General features: G+C 35.3%; 2 protein-coding genes across 2 annotated transcripts; one reads left to right on the top strand and one right to left on the bottom strand.

Annotated features, from left to right (window-relative positions):
• Nucleotides 11852-12939, bottom strand: LOC109949719 (zinc finger MYM-type protein 1-like). Its single transcript, XM_020565829.1, has 3 exons — nt 12801-12939; nt 12433-12528; nt 11852-12324 (listed from the first exon to the last, which is right to left on the bottom strand). Exons 1-3 carry the CDS (start codon nt 12937-12939, stop codon nt 11852-11854), a joined length of 708 nt encoding a protein of 235 aa, XP_020421418.1.
• LOC18774232 lies at nt 19938-24749 on the top strand. The gene is made up of 3 exons (XM_007205576.2): nt 19938-20875; nt 23570-23680; nt 24135-24749. Exons 1-3 carry the CDS (start codon nt 20240-20242, stop codon nt 24288-24290), a joined length of 903 nt encoding a protein of 300 aa, XP_007205638.1. The 5' UTR covers nt 19938-20239; the 3' UTR covers nt 24291-24749.

Raw genomic sequence — 24752 nt, 5'->3', positions numbered from 1 at the left:
CTGCTGGGTTTGGCATGCCTTCTTCGGGTTTGTCGGATCTCAGAATGACCTCAATATCCTTGGTCAATCCCCAGTGTTCGACAAGGTATTGCGAGGTCATTCCCCCTAGGTCATGTACCAAATCAACAATACCGTATACTCTAGTGCGTACTACCTTGCCAATGGAATTTATCCTAGGTGGACGACATTCGTGAAAACAATTCCGAATCCCCAATCCGAGAAGGAAAGAAGTTTTGCTTCCTTTCAAGAAGGTTACAAAAAAGACGTGGAAAGGTGTTTCAGTATCTTGCAAGCTCGTTGGGCAATTATTAGGGGTGCTGCTCAGATGCTAGACGAAGAGGTGCTGCGGAGTATTATGATGACTTGCATCATCCTCCACAACATGATTGTGGAGGATGAGTATGACTACGATGCTCTAGAGGTGTTTGAACCCGATCCCATGAACACGACATTGACAAGAATATATGAAAGGCCGATGGGACCAAATGGACTACCCATGGCAATTATAAATATTTTACCTCATCGGATAGATTTTGACCGCTTCGAATGTTCTCCCTTGCTTTTGTCAAGGCATTTCTTCATTTTCCTAACTTTTTATTCAGAAGTTTCCATCTACTAGACAAGGCCATTTCGGTCCGAATGGAACCCGATCTTTGACAGAATTCTCCATGAATTTTGCTCCACATATGATGGAACTTCATCTCATTGCTCGTGATAGGATCATGACTAACGTTCACCTAAGACTGACACAACGCAATATCTTCATGAGTTGACCACGAGCCTCCGGTTTCGACAGAAGATGTCATTCGTTTTTTTTTTTTTAAATACAAATGGAAAGTAGTTGAAAAATGTAAGTGGAGAGTAAAAAATATTGGAAGGAGAAGAGTTTGTATGGAGAATTCGTGTGAAAAGTGAATAATGTGAGTGGACAGTAAAAAATATTGGGGATGGAGAAGAATTGTATGAAGATTTGGTGTGGAAAGTAAATAAAATGGTTAGGTATTTATAAGGAAAAAATACAAAAAATATTGGTATTTTTTAAAAAAAAAAATTCAAAATTTTTTCGAATTTTTTTAGCCAAAAAAACGAGGATCGTCAGATTTCTAGAAAAAAACCAACGGAGCGTCCCTATAGAGACACATGGCACTTGCCCGTCACGTGTAATTCACGCGCCAATGGTAAAAAAAATTTGAGTTACCGTGCGCTGACGTCACAAAACTCGGGCTAAAGCCCAGGCGGAACTTGCCCTTGGGCTTGCTAGGGCTGGTGGGACCCAGCAGTTGCCCGGACTGCTTCTCTCGCGCTGGAGCGCTGTTGGGCTTGCCTAGGGGGCCTTTCCCTCGGTTTTGGTCTTGCGCAGGAGATGCTCTTAATACTCTAAACTATCTAAATTCATCTAATCTACGGTGAAGAGAATTCGAACTTAAAGTTCAATAAGATGAGTTCATTGTCTTAGTCAACTTTCTTAACTCACGTCTACACTCAAATTTATTTTAATAAAAAAAGAAACTCATTTATTTATTACATGCATTTGTCAAAGTTTGTATTGCGATATACTCAAATTTAGAAACAGGTTTATTTACTTCCTATCCATGGGTAACTTTTGTGTTTAACTCCCATCTTCTGCTCATTGAACTCAACTTTAGAAACATGTGTGACTAAGCAAAAAATTAATAGGAAAATAACAAGAGCAATTCTTGAATTGGGTTTTAACTTGGATCTAAGTCTCTGCCTTTTTCATAATGTCTTTTCTTGCATGCCTAGGAATCTGCTTTTCAGTCATGGTTGATATATATATATATTTATTTATTTAATTTTTTTTTTGGCACCAATTTAATTAATAAAAAAATGTCTGCCTTTCCATTAACATGGAGAGGAGGTTTCATATATGGTTCATTTCAATTTGGTACTCTGAATTCTTATCCTTAAGGTATGTTGGTCTTTGTACTTTCAATTTTAACGATTACATATCCTAAGCTTTTAAATTTTGCAATCTGGTTTTGACTTTAACTTCGCCATCAAAATTTTCATTAATTGCTTGCATGATCGACATGGGTCTCACCTATTCACTTATTTCGATGTCAGTTGAAGAGCATTTTTGGGTATTTGGTGTCTTCCCGCACATAAAGAACACATTACATGCATTAATACCAGTGGTGGGGTTGTGCAAAGGGTAGGTTGGGTGCTTGCCCAGCCCAAAAATTTTCAAAAAAATAAATACCTATATGTGTTATAAGAAGAATTAAAAACAAACTCTACCCATATGTTGCCCATCCATGTGGTCCTATCTTTTCTCTCCTCTTTGGCTATTAGAGTTCTTTTCTCTCTCTCTCTCTCTCTCTCTCTCTCTCTTTGCTACCAGACATCAAATTATTCCTCTATTGGCTACATCTTCTATTATCTTGGGTGGGCAACTTTGCAACAACATCTTCTCCTCTCATTTTGTCACCAACAAGGTATTATTCTCATTCTCTCCTTTGCTATACATCTTTAATTATAGTTTTAATTTAAAATTGAGTATTTTAGGGTTTAATTAGGGATGAATTATAATTTTGAGATTTTGTTGACATTAGTTAGGGCTTTGATTAGCGATGAATTATTCTAAAGCTTGGATATGAGATTTTGTTAAAATTGAGTATTCTAGGGTTTAATTATGGATGAATTAATATTTTTGGTTTGGTTTTGTTAAGCTATTATGAGAATTTGTTTGATTTTTTTTTTGGTATGTTTGATTAAAATTTTTTCTAAATATTATTCATAGGCTATCTTTTATCATGTCGGATCACAATCGGAATCCTAAGAGAACAAAGAATTTGTTGTCTTTTTTTAAGAAAAAGAATGATGGGTCATCATCTAGTACATTGCCGTCTAGCACTCCTCTATCTACTCCAATATGTGATGAGCAAAATCTTCCCGAGTCTCTCATTGTTGAGCCTCCAGTTGAAAGAGTTGAATCTCAAAGAGTAGATGATGATCATGATTTTAATATCAATTATCTTGAGCGTGATCCAGGATTACGTCGTTTAATATGCAAATATCCGGTGAATGAACAAGATAATGTGCGAAGAGCATATATTCTTTTAGGACCATGTCAACCCGAGTTAGAAGATTATCTAAGCCACTTAGAAGGGCGGGACCTTCGTCGATTTAATAAAAAGTGGTTTGGCCAATTCACTTGGCTAAGAATAATATTTTGTTTTCCTTGCTTCCTTTTTGACATGAATCAGTCACACCCAACCTTTATTGTTGATGGGTATAAAAAAAATGGAAGAGAATTGATGGGAATCAATGTGCATTTCAACATCATGTAGGCAAGCTAAGTTCACCACATCATCTTGCTATGCAAAAGTGGATTAGCTTAAAAAAAAAACCCATCTCTTCATATTGAAAAAGTGATGGACAATCGGTTGCGACTTACGACCACAATTGAGAGCATGAGGTATCTAGCAAATCAAGCATTGGTTTTTCGAGGCCACGACGAATCTGTTGACTCATATAATCTGAGCAATTTCATTGAAATAGTGAGGCCCCATTCGTTTATGTTTTGAGAGCCCATTTTCATTTTGAGAAAACAAAAACAAACAAAAAACCTGTTCGGTAGGCAAAAACAGAAAACACAGAGAACGTTTTATGAAAACAAGAAGAACTTCACGTCTATTTGTAAAAAACAGAAAGAAAAAAAAAACTGTTTTCATTCTCACAGAAAACAAACACTGAAAACATGCTGCTTCTCTCGCTCAATCTTCTCTTCCCATCAGACAAAAACCACCGTCAAACACTGCCAGCAGAGAACCACACGCAGAGCTTGAACCACCACCATCACCCAATCAAAATCACCACCGCCCCATCGAACTAGATTGACATCACCGCCACTCAATCGAACCCAACAGAATCTCTACGCAATTGAATTGAACCACCATCGTTGAACAACTAATTGCCGAATCAATTTTCAGTCCAAGAAAAGGAAAATGAGCTGGGAAGCTATTGGAAGGTGAGGTTGCAGTGAGAGAGAGACAGAGAGAGGGTGCAACAGCATAAAGAGAAAGTGGAAAAAAGGGGGGTTGGTATGATTCTTCAATTTTGGAGAGAGAGAGAGAGAGAGAATGAGAGAGGTATCTGGAGGGGGGAAGAGAGAGAGAGAGAGAGAGAGAGAGAGAGAGAGAGGAGTGATAGAATTGGGGTGGGTTTGCAGAGAGCGAAAGAGAAGGTTGGGTTGAGGTTTCATTTTAATTTTTTTTTATAAAGATAATTCTAGTTTTATACTTTAGACTTTTATTCTATTTTTTAAATGATATTCTTTTAGATGATTAAAAAAATACTTTTTAAAAATAATATACGTACTATTTTTTTTTTGAAACTCGTACATTGATTAGATAATGTTGTATTAAAAAAAAACATAATGCATTTTAATTAAAGTTATTCAATGTTTTTGTCATTTTGACTGTTTTTGTTTTCTAAAAACAGTTATCAACTAAGTTACCAGACGCATTTTTGTTCTTTGAAAATGCGTTTTCATTTTCTCATTTTCATTCTATGAAAACATTTTCTAAAACTGCTCTCTAAAAACATTACCAGACGGGCCCTAAAGTTTTTTGCAAGAATGAATATAGAAGTTGAGAAAGTTGTCCTAGATAAGGCTCTTCAAAATGTTCAATACATTTCCAATGACATACGAAAATAAATCTTGTATATTTTTGCTACCAAGGTGAGGAAGACAATTTGTAGAGAACTTGGGAAGAACAAATTTTGTGTTCTTGTTGATGAATCACTTGATGAATCCGGTAAAGAACTAATGGCTATTGTTGTAAGATTTGTTGATTGTGATGGATTTATTCGTGAGAGCTTTTTCGATATTGTGAGTGTTGCAGACACTAATGCCTTGACTCTTAAAAATGAGATATGCAAAGTACTTGGTAATAACGATATTCTAGTGGAGAATATGTGTGGTCAAGGGTATAATGGTGCTAGTAATATGCATGGTTCATTGAATGGACTATAAGTATTGTTTCTTCAAGATTGTCCATATGCATATTATGTGCATTGCTTTGCTCATTGCTTGCAATTAGCATTAAATGGCGCAGCTAAATATGTGAAAGTTGTATGGAGATTTTTTTTTTAATGTTGACTAACATTGTGAATTTTATTAGTGTTTCTGCTAAGCGCCGTAATGAGTTAAACTTAATTCGAAAAGATGAAGTCAAAGAGTTGTTGGATTCTGGGGAACTTGAGACAGGTAGAGGGCTTCATCAAGCTTGTCCTTTGACACTAGTTGGAGGCACTCGTTGGGGCTCTCATTTTGTCTATATTACAAGTTTGATGAGTTTATTTAAAGAGACTAAATTACTTCTTTTGGAAATCAGTTATCATGGACCTAACCAACAGTTTATTGCAATAAAAAGAGTAACTATATTTCTATGATGTCTTTTGAGTTTGTGTTTGCATTGGTTTTGATGGATAAAATTATGGGATTGACCAATTTTCTTTGTCAAGCATTTCAGACTAAAACTCAAGACATTGTAAGTGCTTTAAATTTTGTTGAAAACACAAAAATGCAACTTCAAGATATGAGGGAACATGGTTGTGATGATTTATTCATGAGTGTGGTATCATTTTGTGTACTACATGGTGTTGATGTTTCTGATATGGGTGCTCGTTATATGATGAGTACACGTCGTTCTTGTCAACAAAAAGATTTAATACAATTGAGCATGCATATTGCGCTGATGTATTTAATGATGTTATATATTGCATGTTAAGGGAGTTAAATGATAGATTTTCGGAGCAAACAGTTGAACTTTTTACCCTTAGCTCATCATTGGATCCTCGTAATTCCTTGAAGTCATTCAATATTAAGCATATATGTAAACTTGCCGAGAAATTCTATCCTGTTGATTTCCTTTCACATCAGTTGAAAACTTTAGAAATAGAGCTCAAGTATTTTCAAAATGATATATATCACCTTCCTTGCTTTAAGGAAACCGTTACTCTTCCTCAGTTATGTCAACAATTAGTGGAAACAACTTTGGCAGAAAACAACATTTTCCTTGACAGGTTGATTCGGTTGGTGCTTGTTGCGTCTACCGAAGTGCAAGTAGTCACTCGTAGTAATAATCTTGGAAGTCCAAGTATCGTATCCTCAAGGAGCAGGTAGGCAAATATCTGCACACAAAGAAATAATTAAACGTCCCACAATAAAAGTGACAAGCAAAATGAAAAAGCAATTTTATTTGATTGTTGTGGAAATTGATTTAAAAATGAAATATCAATAATGAAAATGCTAAGGCATCAAGGTTCAATTCTTTAAACAAAATATGTTTCATGCTCTTTAATCCAAATTATAACTATTAAAATCATCATTGAGAAACTTTAATCGGAAGATAAAGAAATTAAAACTAATTTAATTTTTCAATGTAATCTTTTATTAATGATTGTTCAGAAAATGGAATTACTTAATATCTACTCTTTTAATTTAAAAGTATGCCAAGTCAGTTCTTAACAATGAGAAAAATATAATTGAATTCATGAAAAGATAATAGCACTTAACATCAATCAAAATAAAAAGATATGAAAATATTAAACAACCAAAAATAAAAGAATTTAGCAATTCATACCGTATATTGGATTAAAGAACAATTCACAAACTTACTCAAAGAACATTCCCTTTAGCCTTAGCTAGAGTTCTAGCAACTCATTACAAAGGAAAACATAAACTAAATGGATAAAGAAATCTGTTGTAGTGGTGTCCTTGCCAAATAAGTTGATGGGTGATTTATAGTAGTCAATGAGGTGAGTGGGAAGTTAATACATTCGTGGGGGTAATGAAGGGTTTAAGTGATAGATTAATTAGATTAAACATGTGTTGATGGTGGAGAGTTAGTGGAAAAGAAATAACGGTGAGGTATGTGGGCGTTAAATGGCTATGAATGACATGAAATAGGCTCTTTAGCTTCAATGGTTTTATTTCTCTTCTCCCTCTTTACTTCTCTTTACAATCACAATAATCCCACAATCAATTCTTCAATAAAAATCTGCCAGCAATTCTCTTCACACCTAGCTTGAACTTGGACAAATGTATGTCTTCATCTTTTGGCTTTCCAACTTCCTACAGAAGATAAATTCACCTAATAAGTTCACCAAATTAATATAGAAAATTCATAAATTCAGTTGGTGAGAATAAAATGTAACAACAAGTGAAATTATATTTATTAAGCCAAAATTATATCATAAAGTCTCCAAAATAATATTAAAAAGATGTAATTTGAGACTCTCATCAGTGTTGACTTTTCCTATTTCTACTGCCACAACAGAACGAGCGTTCTCATGTATGAGAATTATTAATAATCGACTTCGAAGCACCTTAGCTAATGAATTTCTTGGTGACTGTATGATCCTCCACATTGAAAGAGAGTTTGCTAATAATATCGATAATACATCGATAATTGAGGACTTTAAGAGTTCCAAGCCTCGCAGGGTTAAATTTTAGATTTAAATAGTATTGTTTTGCATTGCATTGCATTTACTTTTGGTTTTAGTTTTAGATTTTGTATTTGTTGAACTTTTATTTATGGATGGAGATGCATTTGAGGGTAAGGCTCATTATGCCCCCCTAACTAAGTGTATCTTTTTATGTTTAATTAGGGAATTCACTCGTACCGTTGAGTTTAGTATGTAAGTTTGGCCCAACCTGCTTTTTAATCCTAGAACCACCATTGATTAATACCAAACCATTTGTGAACAAAATACCTGAAAATACGATTCAACTGACATTGAAAGGAGTGAATAGGTGGGACCTAGGCTGCCACGTAAGCAATTAACGAAAATTTTGATGGTGAAGTTAACGCTGGATCTAGATTTCAAAAAAAACTTAGGGTATGAATTGTTAAAATTGAGAGTACATGAACAAACGTGCCTTTAGGGTAAGAGTTCAAGGTACTAAATTGAAACTAACCCTTTCATATATTCCACTTATATGGATGCAAGGTCAATATGTATTGGTGTTGAGTTAGATAGCTCAAGTCAAATATGTAGACAACATATATCGGGTGATGTGGGAGTCGTGGAAGCACATGGGCCATAGGGCCAAACACGTGGATAACTTGTTTTGATACTATATTAGAATGTGAATATCCAACTCAAAATCAATTGACAATTAATAGTGATATCTAGGATCATTTAAACTATTAAACAACATATCTTGTTCACTGTATTTTTATAGAGCATAGATCATGTGTTAACATTTTTCTAATACTAATAATTATGGTTGTTCGACCCAAACAAGATAATTATGTTTGTCGTACCCAAAATATCAATGGGGCCCACTCCCGATGGCCCAAGTTGAATTCAGACCCATATTGCTTGGGGAAGTGACTGGACCCTTTCAAGGTGCCTGCAATCGACCTCCCCAAAGGCCGCCGAGGCCTAATCATGACGGAAAAAGGCCACCCAGGCCCAAAAATTACACACAAAGGCCACCTAGGCCCACATGATGATCGCATTCTGAGGCCTCACGAATTGAACCATGCTCTATGCCTTTAAAAGGGCCTAGACATCAGGAGTGAGGCTCGCAAACGTGCATTTCGAATGTGTACACTAATCCCAAGAGGAAATTACCACGTGCCAGAATCTCATTGACTACCCTATCCTAAGATGCCACATCATCAGAGGTCTAACAATACCACATTGAAAAAAAGAAAAGATAAAAAGGAGTACCCTTTAACTAAAATGGTAACTCAAGCTAGAGAAAATTGAGGGCTTGTTTGCTAGGGCTCACTAGATAGGATTGTGTTAAATAGAACATGAAGCCAATGTTTGGTTAGATAGGGGACTAACTTTAATGGGATTGCAGAATCCAATAGTAAAAAAAAACCCTCACTCGTTCTCCTTATACACAGAAGTTGAAAATCGGTTCGCAAAATAAGCCCTCCACTAAATTGAACACGCAAACTCTTGGTCTCTTTCTCTCCCGTTCGCGACTCCGCCTCTCTCTCCTTCGCGACTCCACCTCTCTCTCGTTCACAACTCCGCCTCTCCTTCATTCAACATCGACTCCTCTTCTTCGAATCTTGACCCAGGCAAGTTTTTCTAGTCTCTCCCTTTGAATTCCTCTCTTATTCTTTCTTCTACCTCTTTGAGTTTTGCAAATTACATTGATTGTCCTCAACAATTTTGACTATGTGCTCTGAATCTCTCCTTCCTTTTCTCTGTTTTTTTCTTCTTCTCTTCTCTAATTTTCGTAGAATTCATATCTACTGTAGCGATATATATATATATATACTCGATGTTAATTGGCAATTAATTTGCAATTAGGTATTTAAGTAAGCCTAGAAATTCAGAAGTCAACTTCAGAGTAGACTTTTGGATAAGGTCCTGGGTTATTACACCTTTTGAAAGGAAGGAGTTAGGAGAGCTGTTTGATTGTTTGATTCCAATTAATTAAATAAATTTCTCCTAAAAGATTACACAAAGGAAGATTAGTGTTTGTTCTATGCTTGTTGTGGAGTTTCTTTTGTAGGAAGGATAAGTTAGGATTGTAGGCTCTTTAGAGAAAATTCTTTAGTTCTTTGTATTTTCTGACTTCTTTAAGAAAGTCTTTGTTTCCTATCTAAGAAAATTACTTGGTGTGTTTTGTCCTACAAGTTATTTCTTTCCAGTGGAGAATTATGTGGATGCCAACAAAAAGGCAATTACCAAGTTTGGCTTCTTTGCAGATTATTTGGAAGTAAATAATGGGTTTTATTTGTGATAAAGAGGGTGTGGGTTTACTTTGGATATATTTAAATTCTAGCCTTTCTATGGGCATCTCTATCCAACATAGTGTAATTCATCTTGATTGGGGGGAATATGAGTTGATGTAATGTGAGCTCTGTTTATTGAAACTTGAAAGTAAGACTGATTACTTTGTAGACCTTGTCCATCTTTCTTGTAGTTTTCTTCTTGTCATTAAGAATTTTGTTTCTTATATTAAAACAATAACAATTCATATGTGGTGCTTAAGTATTAAGGCTTTACTATTTCCCATTTAATTTGTGGTACTTGTGAGCTTTGTAGAAAGATCATTAGACCATTGATATTCTTCTTGCGGAGATTGATATATATATATATATATGAGCTTTTGGCTTTCAAACATTGCAAAGGAAGGAAAGTAAAGCTTGCTCTTTGTGAAGGTAGCCCCATTTTTCTAAAAGATCGCTTCTTTGGACTGTAACTGTGTTTCTTCATTAATTTATTTATTGAGAGATAGTTGGAACTTATTTAGTTCACTTACAACTTGAAGTTTTTTTCTTCATATTATTTGTGAAGGTCAAATTCGTTTTCATATTTCTCATAAGTAATAAGCCATTTATCATTTACTGTTTTGAGTAACATTATTATGAATATTTTTCTTACGTTTCTTTTTCTTGCCAATCATGCTTGGCTTTACTCCCATACAGTGGCGGATCCAGGAAATTTCCTTCCAGGGATCAACCTCTAAAGGTTAAAAAAAAAATTATACAAAATATACCCATAGAAATGAAACAATAATATTTTAATTCATCATTAATAGAAAAAAATCACATTACAATTGTCCACGAGGAGTTTTCATATTCTGAAAACGTGACATTATAGTTTTATTATCAATACAAGCAAACACATCTTTCTAAATATAGACAAGTAAGCTATCACTCAACCATTGATATCCCATTCTGTTGCGAAGTGAACCTTTCACAATAATATTCATAGTAGAAAATGCTCTCTCCACATAAACAATTGCAACAGGTAAAGTTAAGGCTAATGTGAGAAGCAAATAAACATAATTATATGTTCTATGCAACCCTTTCTCCATCATTTTTCTTGCAAGGCTACCAATCCCTTTCAATTGAGAAACATCAGTCATCGTGCGCATATGATTAATATAAACCTCAAGTTGATCTTCAAGTGCCAAGAGATCTCGTGGATTAAAATCTTGAGGATAAAATTCAGCAAAATGAAGTAGCTTTTGTTTGTCAAAAGCTACGAATGAATCATCCGGACTCAAACATGTCAAACAAAGAAGTAACTCAGTATTTACCTCACTGAAGCAATGATTTAATTCCGCAAGTTGCTACTCAATGATTTGAATAAAGATGTCCACACGATAATGATAGAGGTGTGTTATTCTAGGAGCTCTACGATGTAATTTCCATTGAGCTACATATGCATCATCCATGTTTGGAACCAAGATATGACACAAAAAAAAGATACTTGATCAAGCAAGGCTTCAAATGCATTCTCTCTCGTATGTTGTAGTTGGTCCTTGCAAACTTTGACTAAGGTCATTGCATTCCCAATGTCTTGATCTTTCCTTTGTAATGCTTGTGACAAGTCATTTGTGCCTCCCAATATAGATCTCATGAAAAATAAGTGAAATACAAACTCAACAAATTGTATTTCTCTCAATGACCTATTTGCTTCACCTAGATTATCAGTCGAGCCATCCTCAATAATCAATTTAAGCACTTTCACCACAGATTTAAACATGGAGATGATACTAAGTAATGTACCATAATGTGAGTTCCAACGTGTATCACTAGGACGCTTGAGACAAGTTTCTTGATTTAAGCCTCGCCTTGTTGGAAAAGTATATTTTTCAAGAGCTTCCGTAATATCCTTTTGGAGTTGATTTCTAAGCATGTCACGATGCTTCAACAATATTAACCAAACTATTGCAAGATGTGAAGAAAGTGGCAATATCAGCATTTTCTTTTGCCACGGCCACAACAACTAATTGAAGTTGATGTGCAAAATAATGAATATAATAGGCACAAAGATTTTCTCTCAAAATCTGTGTTTTAAGACCATTGAACTCACCCTTCATATTACTAGCTCCATCATATCATTGTCCTCTTAGCATGGAAATGCTCAATTCCTCTCTTGAAAATAATGTGTCAATAGCTTCCTTGAGTGAGTTTGATGTAGTGTCGCTAACATGTCGAATGCCCACAAACCTCTCAATTACATCCCCATTTTTGTCCACATAACGAAACACCACCGCCATTTGTTCTTTTACTGACACATCACGTGATTCATCAACTAATAAGGAGAAGAATGCACCATCCATATCTTTAATGATTTTCTTAATAGTTTCAGTGGCACAAGCATTCACAAGATCTTTTTGAATTGTTGGAGCTATTAACTTGAGATTCCCATGAGCATTTTCTAACACAACTGCTTTCACTTTCTCATCATGATGAGCAAGAAATTGTAAGAGCTCCAAATAATTCCCCTTGTTGCTTGAAGTGTCACTCTCATCATGCCCACGAAAAGGAAGACCTTGCCTCAACAAAAATCTCACGCAATCAAGAGAAGCTGTCAAGCAAATACGAGCTTGCTATGATTGCTTTATCAAAACTGTTCGGATGTGTTGCTTTTGATTCATAAGATCCGCACAATATTGTCTAGATTGATTATGAACACTTCCAACAGCTCCAACATGTTGCCTAATTTTATCTTTCTTCTTCCAATTCCTAAAACCCATAAATGTGAAGGCGTCACTACACCCTAAATCCAATTCTGAAATTGGATTTGAAGAGATAACAATAAAGGCAAAATGCAGCATCTTTACTAATACAATACTCCAACTAGTCAAACTGATCAAACCACTTGACATTAAAGCATCGATCATACCTTGAAAGATCAGTTTGTGGAAATGAGTGATCTTTAGGCTGACATGGACCATTTTGTAGATATGCTCTTCGAACTTCGTCTCGAATGTTAGGATCATAATCCAACATTTGAGGTCGAAGTCCAGGGTTTGCAATTAGCCAAGATATCTTGCAACTCACTTTCTTTTGAACTATCCACATCTCTTGAAATACCCACATCTCTCGAACTCAAACTACCCACATTATCCGAACTAGAAGTAGTTGATGCGAACCTTCTCTTAAAGTAGCGTTCCATAACTGAATTAGTAGAAATATTCATTTAAGCATCAACATTAAAAAAAAAATATATTAATTACTAACTTATGCAAACTAACCAAAATAAAATCTCAACAACTAATCAAATTTACCAAAATATAATTTAACATAAACACTAATTTGTTCAAATTAACTAACCAAAACCAAAACCTTAATTTAATCAAACTAACCAAGAGATATAATCTAACATAAAAGTAAAACCCTAATTTATTCAAACTAACTAACCAAAACCAAAACCCCTAATTTATTCAAACTAACCATGAGATATAATCTAACATAAAAGTAAAACCCTAATTTATTCAAACTGACTAACCAAAATCAAAATCCCTAATTTATTCAAACCAAAATAAAAGAATAACCCTAATTTATTCAAACTAACAAACCAAAATAAAATCTCAACAACAAACAATAACAAGTTAACAACTAATCAAGAAAAACACAAACATATGACAATCTTTACTAATTAATTAAAGTATAAAGAAATTAGAATAACATAATTTCAAATTTGAGGGACAAATCCACCTTTGAAAATTGAAATCACTTATGTAATTTGCTGCTACGCCACTTTGCTGTCGCCTCCACCACTTTGCTGGCGTCGCCGTCAGATTTGTAGGGGAAGGAAGTAAAGGTTGAGTTAGGGGTTTAGGGTTTAGAGGTTTAGAGGTGAGAAGAAATGAGTTTTAACATTTGGGGAGGGGAGAATTATCGGGCAAAACATAACAGAGCAGGTTGCTGCTCTATTATTATTTTTATTTTTTTTACCTGTGCCAAAACGAAGTCGTTTTGGCCAGGTTTAAAAAAATAAAATAATAAAAAAAGCCTTTAGTGGAACGACGTCTTTTTTACGTCGAGCGAAAAAAAAAAGAAAAAAGAAAAAGAAAAGGCGCGCACGTTTTGGTATAGGTTTATAAATAAAAATAATAAATAAATAAATAAAAAAAACTTTAGTGGAAACAACGTCGAGCAAACAAAAAAAAAAAAAAGGGGCGCGCTACACTTCTTCTCCTTCATCTGCGCACAGACACAGGTTGCCCCTTTGAGGCATTTCGTCGAACACTTTGCGTGGGTCAACTTCGGCTGCTCTAATAGAGCATTTCATAGGTTGCAAGGGTCAATTGACCACCATTGCTCCTCTGTGGATCCGCCCCTGCTCCCATATATACCATACCAAATGGTGTTTGCATTGAATGTATTATGAGAGTTGTTTTGTTGCACGATTGTTATTTCACTCAAAAGTAAAGAGTTCATGTTCCTTTTAATCTGTGTGATTTCAGAACTTGATAAAATGAAGTCGTTTTGGTCAGGTTTAAAAAAATAAAATAATAAAAAAAGCCTTTAGTGGAACGACGTCTTTTTTACGTCGAGCGAAAAAAAAAAAAAAAAAAAAGAGAAGGCGCGCACGTTTTGGTATAGGTTTATAAATAAAAATAATAAATAAATAAATAAAAAAAGCTTTAGTGGAAACAACGTCGAGCAAACCAAAAAAAAAAACAAGGCGCGCGCTGCACTTCTTCTCCTTCATCTGCGCACAGACACAGGTTGCCCCTTTGAGGCATTTCGTCGAACACTTTGCGTGGGTCAACTTCGGCTGCTCTAATAGAGCATTTCATAGGTTGCAGGGGTCAATTGACCACCATTGCTCCTCTGTGGATCCGCCCCTGCTCCCATATATACCATACCTAATGGTGTTTACATTGAATGTATTATGAGAGTTGTTTTGTTGCACGATTGTTATTTCACTCAAAAGTAAAGAGTTCATGTTCCTTTTAATCTGTGTGATTTCAGAACTTGATGAGAGAATGAGGGATTTGAAAAATGAGCTCCAATCATTTGAAGGTGAAGAATATGATGAAAGTCTATATATATATCATATTTATGTGTAGGCACACTTTGGGAGGGCCCGATGTAGTATTAAGCACACATTATTTTATAATTTTTGGTCCATTTGGGGTGAATTTTCCATACTTTGCAAATGGTATTAATATGGCTTTGTATTAATTATTGTTCTGTTTCTATTTGCATATGAAATTGTTTGTTTTCAATTTGGGGTAATTTCACTTTTAGTAGCTAGAGGATTGGTTAAGTGCAATAATTCTTTTCTTTTTTTTTTATTAATAGATATGGATCAAAGACGAATGTTGTTGATATTATTGTTGGAGATGTGGCATTTAGAGACCATGTGTGCTTGCACAATTCTTGTGCTTATGATGCTAAAAAAATATGAGAAGAAATCGAAGACTTTTAGAAAGACATTCCCTCAATAACTATTCGTTTGTTAGACATGAGAATCGATTACGTTATTTGAACCGTATATTAGGCAATGACAGAGAATGTGTGAGTGAACTAAGAATGGATTTAAAGACGTTTGGTTTATTATGTAATTTGCTTCACACGGATGGAAGGTTAAAGAATGACGGTTTGGTTACTATGGAGGAGCAAGTATATATGTTCTTGCATGTGCTTGCTCATCATGTTAAGAATTGTACTATTAGAAATAGATTTGTTTGATCAAGAGAGACTATTAGTAGGTACTTCAATTCCGTGTTACAAGGCATTTTAAGATTACAAGGTAGCCTATTGAGAGTATCGGAACCTGTTGGTGATAACTGCACAAATCATAGATGGAAATGGTTTAAGGTATGTTTATTACGCTTTGGCTTTCTCTCCTATGATCTGTGCAGCATATAAACTTAATGAAAGTTTACAAATTTTTATTTTTTTATAGAATTGCATGGGAGCACTAGATGAAGTTAATGGAACATACATTAAAGTGCGAGTAGCTAAAACTGAAAAACTGAGATATCGGACTAGAAAGGGAGAAATTGCAACAACTGTGTTGGCCCTTTGCTCACGTGACGTGTAATTTATATTTGTGTTGCTGGGTTAGGAGGGATCCGCATCCGACTCTAGAGTCCTTCGAGATGTCATAACTAGGCCTAATGGATTAAGAGTTCCTACCGGTAAGGCCATTTGCTAGTGTCCACTTTATAAATAATTGTAAGTTTATATAATACAGTCCCGATCTCTTGGACTACAGGAGTCCAAGAGATTGTGGTCACCTACCGTTGGATATTAATCCAATGGTTCAAAAAAGTTTCTTAAAAGGAGTGTAAGAGTGAGTGAACCGTTGAATTTACATCCAACGGTGAGTGACCACAAATCTCTTGGACCTCTGTAGTCCAAGAGATCATGACTGTTATATAATAACCACATAATAATAGGAATTTATTTATTATTTATTATTATTTTTGGTTATTAAGTTATTATTACCTTGTAGATGGTTGGTACACAAATGGTGAGGGATTTCTTGCACCATATAGAGGAACAAGGTATCATCTATCGGAATGGAGAGAAGAAAATACACCTATAAATCATCAATAATATTTTAATATAAAGCATGCTAAAGCAAGAAACGTAATAGAACGTTGTTTTGGGTTGCTAAAAGCTAGATGGGACATACTAGGAGTCCATCTTTTTATCCAATAAAGACATAATATCGAATGATTACGGCTTGTTGTCTTTTACATAATCTCATTAGGAGGGAGATGTCTAGGGATCCACTAGAGCATGAAGAGACAGAAAATGTGATAGAAGGTGATATGGTTATGTTTGAGTTCTAAGGGTGTTTAATTTTTTATGTGATAGTAATTTGTATTTGAGGCATGATAATTCAGTCTTGACAATGTATTGATTATGGTATTGTAGCCAATTTATCAATTTGTTTGTGGATTTTAATTTTCCTTTTGTTTTTAAGGTCATGTGATGTACTAGAGAAGAGCCATGCTTTGAAATAAAGTTATGGTTTCTTTGCATATCCCAATTATTGATTGTGGTATTATTTTATTTGTGCTTATTATTCTTAGGGATGGAAAGTGAAGGTAACAGTCAAAACTTTGAACAAGGAAAGAAAGGAACTAGGCGGTCATGGTCCAAGTTTGAGGAAGATGCATTTTTGCCCTTGCTAGATGAGCTTGTGGCTGCAGGCCAACGCTGTAAGACTGGTAGTTTCAAATCTGGTACTATGTCCAAATGGAGAAGGCTTTGAATATTAAGTGTCCTGATTCGGGGCTAAAGGCATGTCCTCATATTGAATCAAAATTGAAGAAGTGGAAAAATCAAGATAGTATAGTCTATGACATGATAAACACAAGTGGATTTGCTTGGAATGATATAAAAATTATGTTGAGGTTGACAGTAATGATACATGGGAGACTTATGTACAGGTACATGATTACTTATTTTTGCTATTTTTCTTACATAAAGATGTCAAGTGGGTTTGATGAGTGTAGATTTTAAACTTGCTTTTGTTACTTTTTTTTTTTTTTTTTTAACATATTGAAAATAAGCTAAGTGGTGTCTTGTTTTATCATAACACCACAAGGAAGCAGCTGAATGGAGGAGCAAACCATTTCCTTTGTTTAATAGACTTTCTAATATCATTGGAAAGGATCGTGCTAATGGACAAAGAGCTGAAGTCCCCGCTGACATGATGGAAGAGCAAAGTAATAATGAAGTTAATGCTAGTGATAATCGTATCCAGGAAGATGCATCTCCTATGTCTTTAAGCAAAGAAGGAAGCCAATCCATGAACAATCAAAATAAGAGGAAAAGAACTGCAAGCTCAAGTGATGAAGAGAAGATTGTGATTGTATTGGAGAAATTGTTTGAAGCATCTGGGAAAAGGATGCAAATGGTGACTAAGGCTATAATAAAAGGTAATGAAGATTGATCTAATATTGCCAAAGAACTCAAGAAAATGGGATTTTCTCCTTTAGATCAAATTACAGCGCTAAAACTCATTTTGAAGAAGCCACAAAATATATCTATGTTCATGTCTTTGGATGATGATATCAAGAAAGTGTTTGTTGAGCAATTGCTTAGTGACAATGCTTGAGGACATGGCCTACCTAAATTTGATGCATCTATCTTTTTGGAAGCACCACAAATGATGCATTGATAAGATTGGCTTCATTTTGAAAACACCACAAATTGTATAACATATTGCTAGCATTAAAGCCAGATGGTTCATGGTTAGTTTCATTTTGAAATTGTGGATGTTTATTTGTATGTATTAGTGGTAAAATTGTGTGTAGTGAACTGAACCTCTAATTTCTGAGTCATGTAGATGACTTTGGATTTCTGAGTCAAAGTTAGTGAACTAACTTTTGCATATATGAAATGTACATGTCAATTTGATTTGGAGGAAAAGAAATGCACAAGTCACTTTGGTAATTCTAATAACAAAATAACTTACATTTAATTATTTAAAAATTATTATTTTTAAATTTTAAATAATTATTTTTTAGTCCGACACAGCACCAAACATAGGTCTTCATTATTTTTACAATCCAACTTCATAGTTCGACGCAACACCAAATGTAGGTCATACTTAGTCCAGCTTAGACCAATTCGAGCTAATCCAAGACAGTTTTAGGATTTAGTCCAGCTCATGACAGTCCGCCATATCAAACGACACATGAATAGACATGCTTGTTCTCTTGGTGCTAGGGGTGGGAACGGTTCGGTTTGTACCGGTTTTTGTCTCAAATTAGAACCGATCCGGTACTATTCATTCGGTTTGGTTCGATTCGATTTTAATAAAAAAATTTCAAAACTGTCCGGTTCGGTTTGAACTGGTTTCGATTTCGGTTTGGTTTGGAACCGAATTATAAAAATTATTTTTTAAAATTATTTTTTAATACAATTCTCAACTGAAATATTATTTTTTTACTTGAAAATTAACAAATTATTCAATTTCATATAAAAAATAAATATTAAAGTTAGAAAAGAGAGAGATTTTGAAATTGAACTTGGATAAATATTAGTTTTTTTTAGTGAAATTAAAAATATAGCATTAAATATAAATATATATTGAAATTATATATTTTTTAATTTGACAGGTTCGGTTCGGCCCGGTTTGATTTTGAAGATATGGAACTGGATCTGAAACCAGTCCAAACCGGTCCAGTTCGGTTTTTGATCAGTTGTTGACTTTTTGGTCAACTCGATTTTTTTCCGGTTTAGTTCGGTGCAATTTGGCTCGAATTTCTCGTTCGCCAGTTTGAGTGCCCATCCCTACTTGTTGCTATCTCCCTCTCAAGCTGGAGGTGCCTTGTCTGATAGGTTCTGCTTTGGCATTGATAATCCTTATTTAAATTGCTATGCATTTCTCCTTCTTTGGGCTTCTAGTGAGCTACATCTATTGTGTTTTTTTGGCTCATTGTTTTTTAGTAAATTTAGGTTCTACCCATAAAAAAACTTTCACTTTTGGAAAAAGCCAAAGCTTTTTCAAAAAAGACAGAATAACCTCTCAACTTTCAAACCAAAGACATGCAAATGTAAAGGATTTCTTAGGAAATTAAAAAATAAATAAGGGTAATTTTGTCCATTTTTGCTTCTTTTAAAAATTTTCTCTCTCCTTTGGGTTTTTCCAAAGTCTCCCTTGTTTTTTTTGGCTTTGTGCTTCCTGTGTATGTTGAGTTTGGCTGGAACCCTCATGTTTTAAGGAGTTTATTGTACTGCAAAATCTCTGTAATTAAACGGCTATATATCAATGAAATTCCTTCCCATTTATCGCAAAAAAAAAAAAAAAGAAGAAGAAGAGAGGTTCGATTACGTTATTATACTAATTTGAGGAGACAACTAAATCAACTGTAATGTTACATTAAATTGATATGCAATTTAAGATCTAACTCAAACCCAATCAGATCGCATTCTCCACAAATGTTGTTGATTGAGTTGATGTTTTACGTGTAAAATCACTTTTAGTTCCTATAGTTGGTTATATCACTTTGGTCCTTGTAGTATTAATTTTGTCAATTTGATTCTTGTAGTTTTAATTTTGTCAATTTTATCCATGTAGTTTTAAAAATCGAGCAATTCAAGGATACGTTACAATTTGATTTCGTTATATTTTAAGCACGAAATTTGACAAAATTTGTAACCAAATTGGAAGGAATTTGACAAAATTTATAACGCACTGTTGAATTACTCGAATTTAAAACTAAAAAAAATAAATTTTACAAAATTAAAACTACGACGATAAAAATAGTAAAACCGACAGACTACAACTTCTTGCCGATATTTTGTTACAAATTGAAAATAAGCGTAGAGTCCAAAACCATTTTCGTGTTGCTTCCTTCGTGTTTGCTAATCACACACTCCCCGCGCGCCAATTATCGAATCCATCGCCAATCCTTTGTCCCCATCTCTCTCTTCTCTGAAACCATCAAATGGACCAAAACCAAAACCCTAACTGAACCCAACCACACACAGAGACCCACACACGCTTCATCCTTCAAACAATGTCATTCACTTGTCATCAGCTATTCATAAATTCACCTCCTCGTTTCACCCTTTACATCACCACCTCTCTTCCCAAAACCCCCGCCCTTCTCTCTCTCCCAATCACCTCTCGCCCACATTTCCCAATCTCAAACCACAGCCTTCCAAACCCTCACAATTCAACCTCCCTCAGCTCTCATCACTCTCGTCTCAGAGTATACGAATCCGATGGCACTCTACAGTCAAACGACGTCGTCAACGGTGCTTTCAATTTGGACTATTTTCTTACGGTTGCCGAGTTCTTGTGCCTTGCATCGTCGGCAATCGTTTCGGTTGGTTTTGCATTGAATTGCGCGGTTTTGAGCTTAAAGAAGACGGCTTTAGTGGCAATGGGGAACAGCGTTTTGGCGTCTGGGGCTGTGGCTTTGGTAATGGCGGTCGGAATTGGGGCGTGGATTCGGATGCGGCAGTGGAGGCGGATATGTAGGGAGTCAGTGAAGGGTGGGCTGGAAGTGAATTTGTTTGAGAGAATTGAGAAGCTGGAGGAAGATTTGAGGAGCTCGGCCACAATCATTCGGGTTTTGTCGAGGCAGCTTGAGAAGTTGGGGATAAGGTTTCGGGTTACCCGCAAGGCTTTGAAGGAGCCAATTGCTGAGGTAACATTCTTTTTCCGGTAATTGATAAGTTTGCTATGGTGGTTTTCTGTTTGTTATAGTGCACACGGAAATGCAGTATTGGAATAAAATTAAATTCTTTTAGAAATTGAAAATAGTGTTTGAGCACAACACGATGTGAATCCAATACGAAGTCAGTGGGTTAGGATTGACTATTGCTCAGTACGAAGACAATAATGATGCGAGCTAAGTATGAATAGCCTGATTTTGACGCGATAACTGTGTTTAACTAGTTTTGTAATTAGAAAATGCATTTCACCCTTTGCTTCACTTCGTTATCTTGTATTTTTTGAAATAATTGTAGAATTATACAGTTATACTTCTTTTTCCCTTCCTTTGTTAGCATCTAGATTGAATAGGTTTTTATTTATGGCTGTGTACAAGTGATGAGTTTGGTTTAAAATTAGAGGTTAGATTTTGAGTTTCTAGTTCAATAGATATGTGTATTAACACAAACATGACACAATTAATATACAGATTGGGTTAGTGTCAAGTGATTTTACATGATTAATTAAACATAATAAGTTTCATTTGACTAGCATAACTTAGCTGCCACCCCTAATAGTTTATCGTTTGAGGACATCCATTCCTTTTTTAAGTTCCACTGGCAGCGTGACCTCTGAAGGGATATATCATATGACAGTGTGTATCACACATCATATGATTAGGGTGGTGACTATTTGATTGATGGTTTGTTGGTGGTTTCTGAATACCTCAATTCGTTGTTTTGCCAGTTTGTGGAAATTTCATGCTGTGTTTTTTAATTTTGGGATATCTCATCTATCTATTCCCGATTTGGATTAAGTTCCCCATCCAAAAATGTTCAATACACCGGTCAGCAATGGAGCTGCTTAAACATTTCAAAAGAATATTAGTTCATCATTTGAAATGGGATACTGAATAGGAAAAACGAGAAGCATTTGCATATGGAACTACATAGTTACAACCTTGTGCTAGTGTAACTTAGTTGGATTGATTGTTTGACTGGTATTCAAATTCTGTCTTTTGCATAACCATGCATAGTTGGATTTATTTAGTCCAACAATTTTCAACATGTTAATTGATTAAGTGGTTAAGAGTTAAGATAAAATTTTAAAGTCTCTTGTGGCAACTCATCATCCACCTGTTTGCTTAGGCTAGAGCCTTCAGTACCATCAGTAATATGCTAAAGATAAGTGTGCAGTCTTTAATTCTAACTTGCATCAGTCCATTATTGCCACGTTGCAATAAGTATACATTGAGTGATAATATTGGCCATATGCATGGCTATGATTTCAATCACACTATATATAATTTATTTCTTGGTGCAGTTTAAAGCTTTTAAATTCTAGTTCCCTCTTAATATAATACATTTCCAGATGGAAATAAAGATTGAGTAAAACCTAATGCTGAATGATATAAGTGGGTGAAATCGAGAATAGAGTGTTGAAGAAGGGGAGAATCTCATGTGCTAACTTGTAAACATGTCAAACTATCTCATGAAGCACCTCTCTACTAAAAAGACTCCTACGTTCAAATTCCCTCTCCTGACGGTCCACCAAAGAAATAAAAAAAGCAAGCAGCTAAATATCTATTTGAAATATGGCATTTGGTATCTCTTTCAGTCGTGGTTGATTGGCTGGCTCAAATGTTGAAGAAGGGGAGAATCTCATGTGCTAACTTGTAAACATGTCAAACTATCTCATGAAGCACCTCTCTACTAAAAAGACTCCTACGTTCAAATTCCCTCTCCTGACGGTCCACCAAAGAAATAAAAAAAGCAAGCAGCTAAATATCTATTTGAAATATGGCATTTGGTATCTCTCTCAGTCGTGGTTGATTGGCTGGCTCAAATGTTGAATATGCTGGGATTCTTTTCAATGTTGCACTCCATAAAGAATAATTGAAGAGGTCTAATGGATGCTTGACATGTGCATTCAATTAAGGGTACTTGAACAGGATTTGAATGGAAATGAGCAGAAAGTGTGATAAAAGAGCAGTACTGGCAGAGAATTGCCTTTGGGTGGTTTTCATTTTATAGGCTAATCTGCTTTTTGGTTCCAGTTAGTGAATACCATCTATTCAGAGTCTGGTTCTGTGGTGAGTGGTACAGGCTCAAAGGTAACCTACTTAGTAATCATCATTATCTTTGCCTGGTGACCAAAGCCCATTTCAGGCTATCAACCATGCTCTCTCCAGCCGAAAAAGGAAAGATGCATTTTCTTCTTTCCCTACACGATCACTAATCATTGTGAAATGTCAAAGTTCATATCCATGCAAACAAAGAGTCACTCAGAGCGTAGAACCCAGTGATCTTCTTGGAAATTGGTATTGTAGAATCTCCAGTAGCTCCTTAAATAAGTTGTCTAATAGCAGACCCTTGCAGATGATTAAGATATGTTTAAAGAGGACATCACCTACTCGCAGATGCAATTTAGTGTGGGTGATGGTGTGCATTTTAAGCAATGTGGGTAAAGTTGGTGAAAGGAATCTCAATGCTCTTACACTATGACAGGTTGAAATGGTTAGGATCCTAGGATTTTTACTTCTGACCCTGAAGAAATGGGTTAATTTACTATGTTGAATGCAGAAAGACACTAATGTTTTGGGCTTAAAGTATCAATAAAATAAACTTATATCGGCTGATATTGCAAGATGATTATCTGGTACTGTCTAACTAGTTGTTTGTTTCTGAAGACTGCAGCTTTGGCTCAAAAAAATTCTGAGGCCACTCGAGCATTAGCAGTGCAAGAAGACAATCTGGAAAAGGAGCTTGGAGAAATTCAGAAGGTTTTGTTGGCTATGCAGGTAAGGGTTCTCCACTCCCAGGTGACACCTAAACAGAATGAATAATTGCTAGGTTTCTCAGTATGGAAATTTGATAATTAATTGTTTCTTTTTTAGAATAATATTGCCTTCTATGGAGTTCTCCCATTTTGTTGATTAATGTGGTCATTATCCCGTATACAAGCTACAATGCCAAGGCTAATGGATTCCCATAATATTTTATATCTATATCCATTTATGACTGTATTCTTGTGAATTTTTCTTAATTAGTTTGGTTATTATCCTTTCTATGTGCTACAATGCCAAGATTAATGGACTTTCAGAATATTTGATATCTCTATCTGCTTGTGATTGTTCTCTATTTTCTTTTCAAATCTTTATGTCATCTCGATTTTCACAAATTATTGTTAACTTGAGATCCATTTCTGGTGTCATAATTCTGATTAGAATATGTTGCACCTGTTATCATGTGCAGGAGCAGCAGCAAAAACAACTTGAGCTGATTCTTGCGATTGCGACTTCTGGGAAGCTTCGGGAAAGTAGACAGGTACGCGATCAAGAACAAAGTACCACTATAATACGTGATTCAAGTGAGGAGGATTCAAAACAGAAGGAAGCCCACCAAATATAGTATTTGGATGGAAGCAATGCAGACAACCAAGTATTTGGGAGCTACTAATCCTAATGAAACCATTTTTCCAACGTTGTTGTTGGCCACGAGTCAAATATGTGGATTTCCTCTCAGACGGGTTCTGCTGCTGATTATCAAAGCAGCTGAATCCTGGGGGCATCGCGGGCTTTCAGCCAAGGGAAAAGTTTCATATGCTTTTTGGATATATGCAGTGCTGGGTGGTAAAGGATAAACAACAAAGAAAGATTAATTGTAAAACAGAAATGCAGCCATTTGAGCAGTACAATTGTACTAATAAGGTAGGAGTGGAATTTCTGCTCATTCGTCTTTTGTAATTCTTAGTTGTGTGCGCATCTGATTTCTTGTCGCTATTTATATATTGATGATTTCCAGTATCATCTTGGTCTTATGTAACTGACCTTCAAACTGGTATTAAGAACAGATAGTGATTCCCTCAAACTT

This window comes from Prunus persica, chromosome G6 (assembly GCF_000346465.2).
Source record: "Prunus persica cultivar Lovell chromosome G6, Prunus_persica_NCBIv2, whole genome shotgun sequence".
Taxonomy (NCBI): Eukaryota; Viridiplantae; Streptophyta; class Magnoliopsida; order Rosales; family Rosaceae; genus Prunus; species Prunus persica.
The sequence above is the reverse complement of the archived record's forward strand: the minus strand, read 5'-3'. Positions and strand labels throughout refer to the sequence as shown.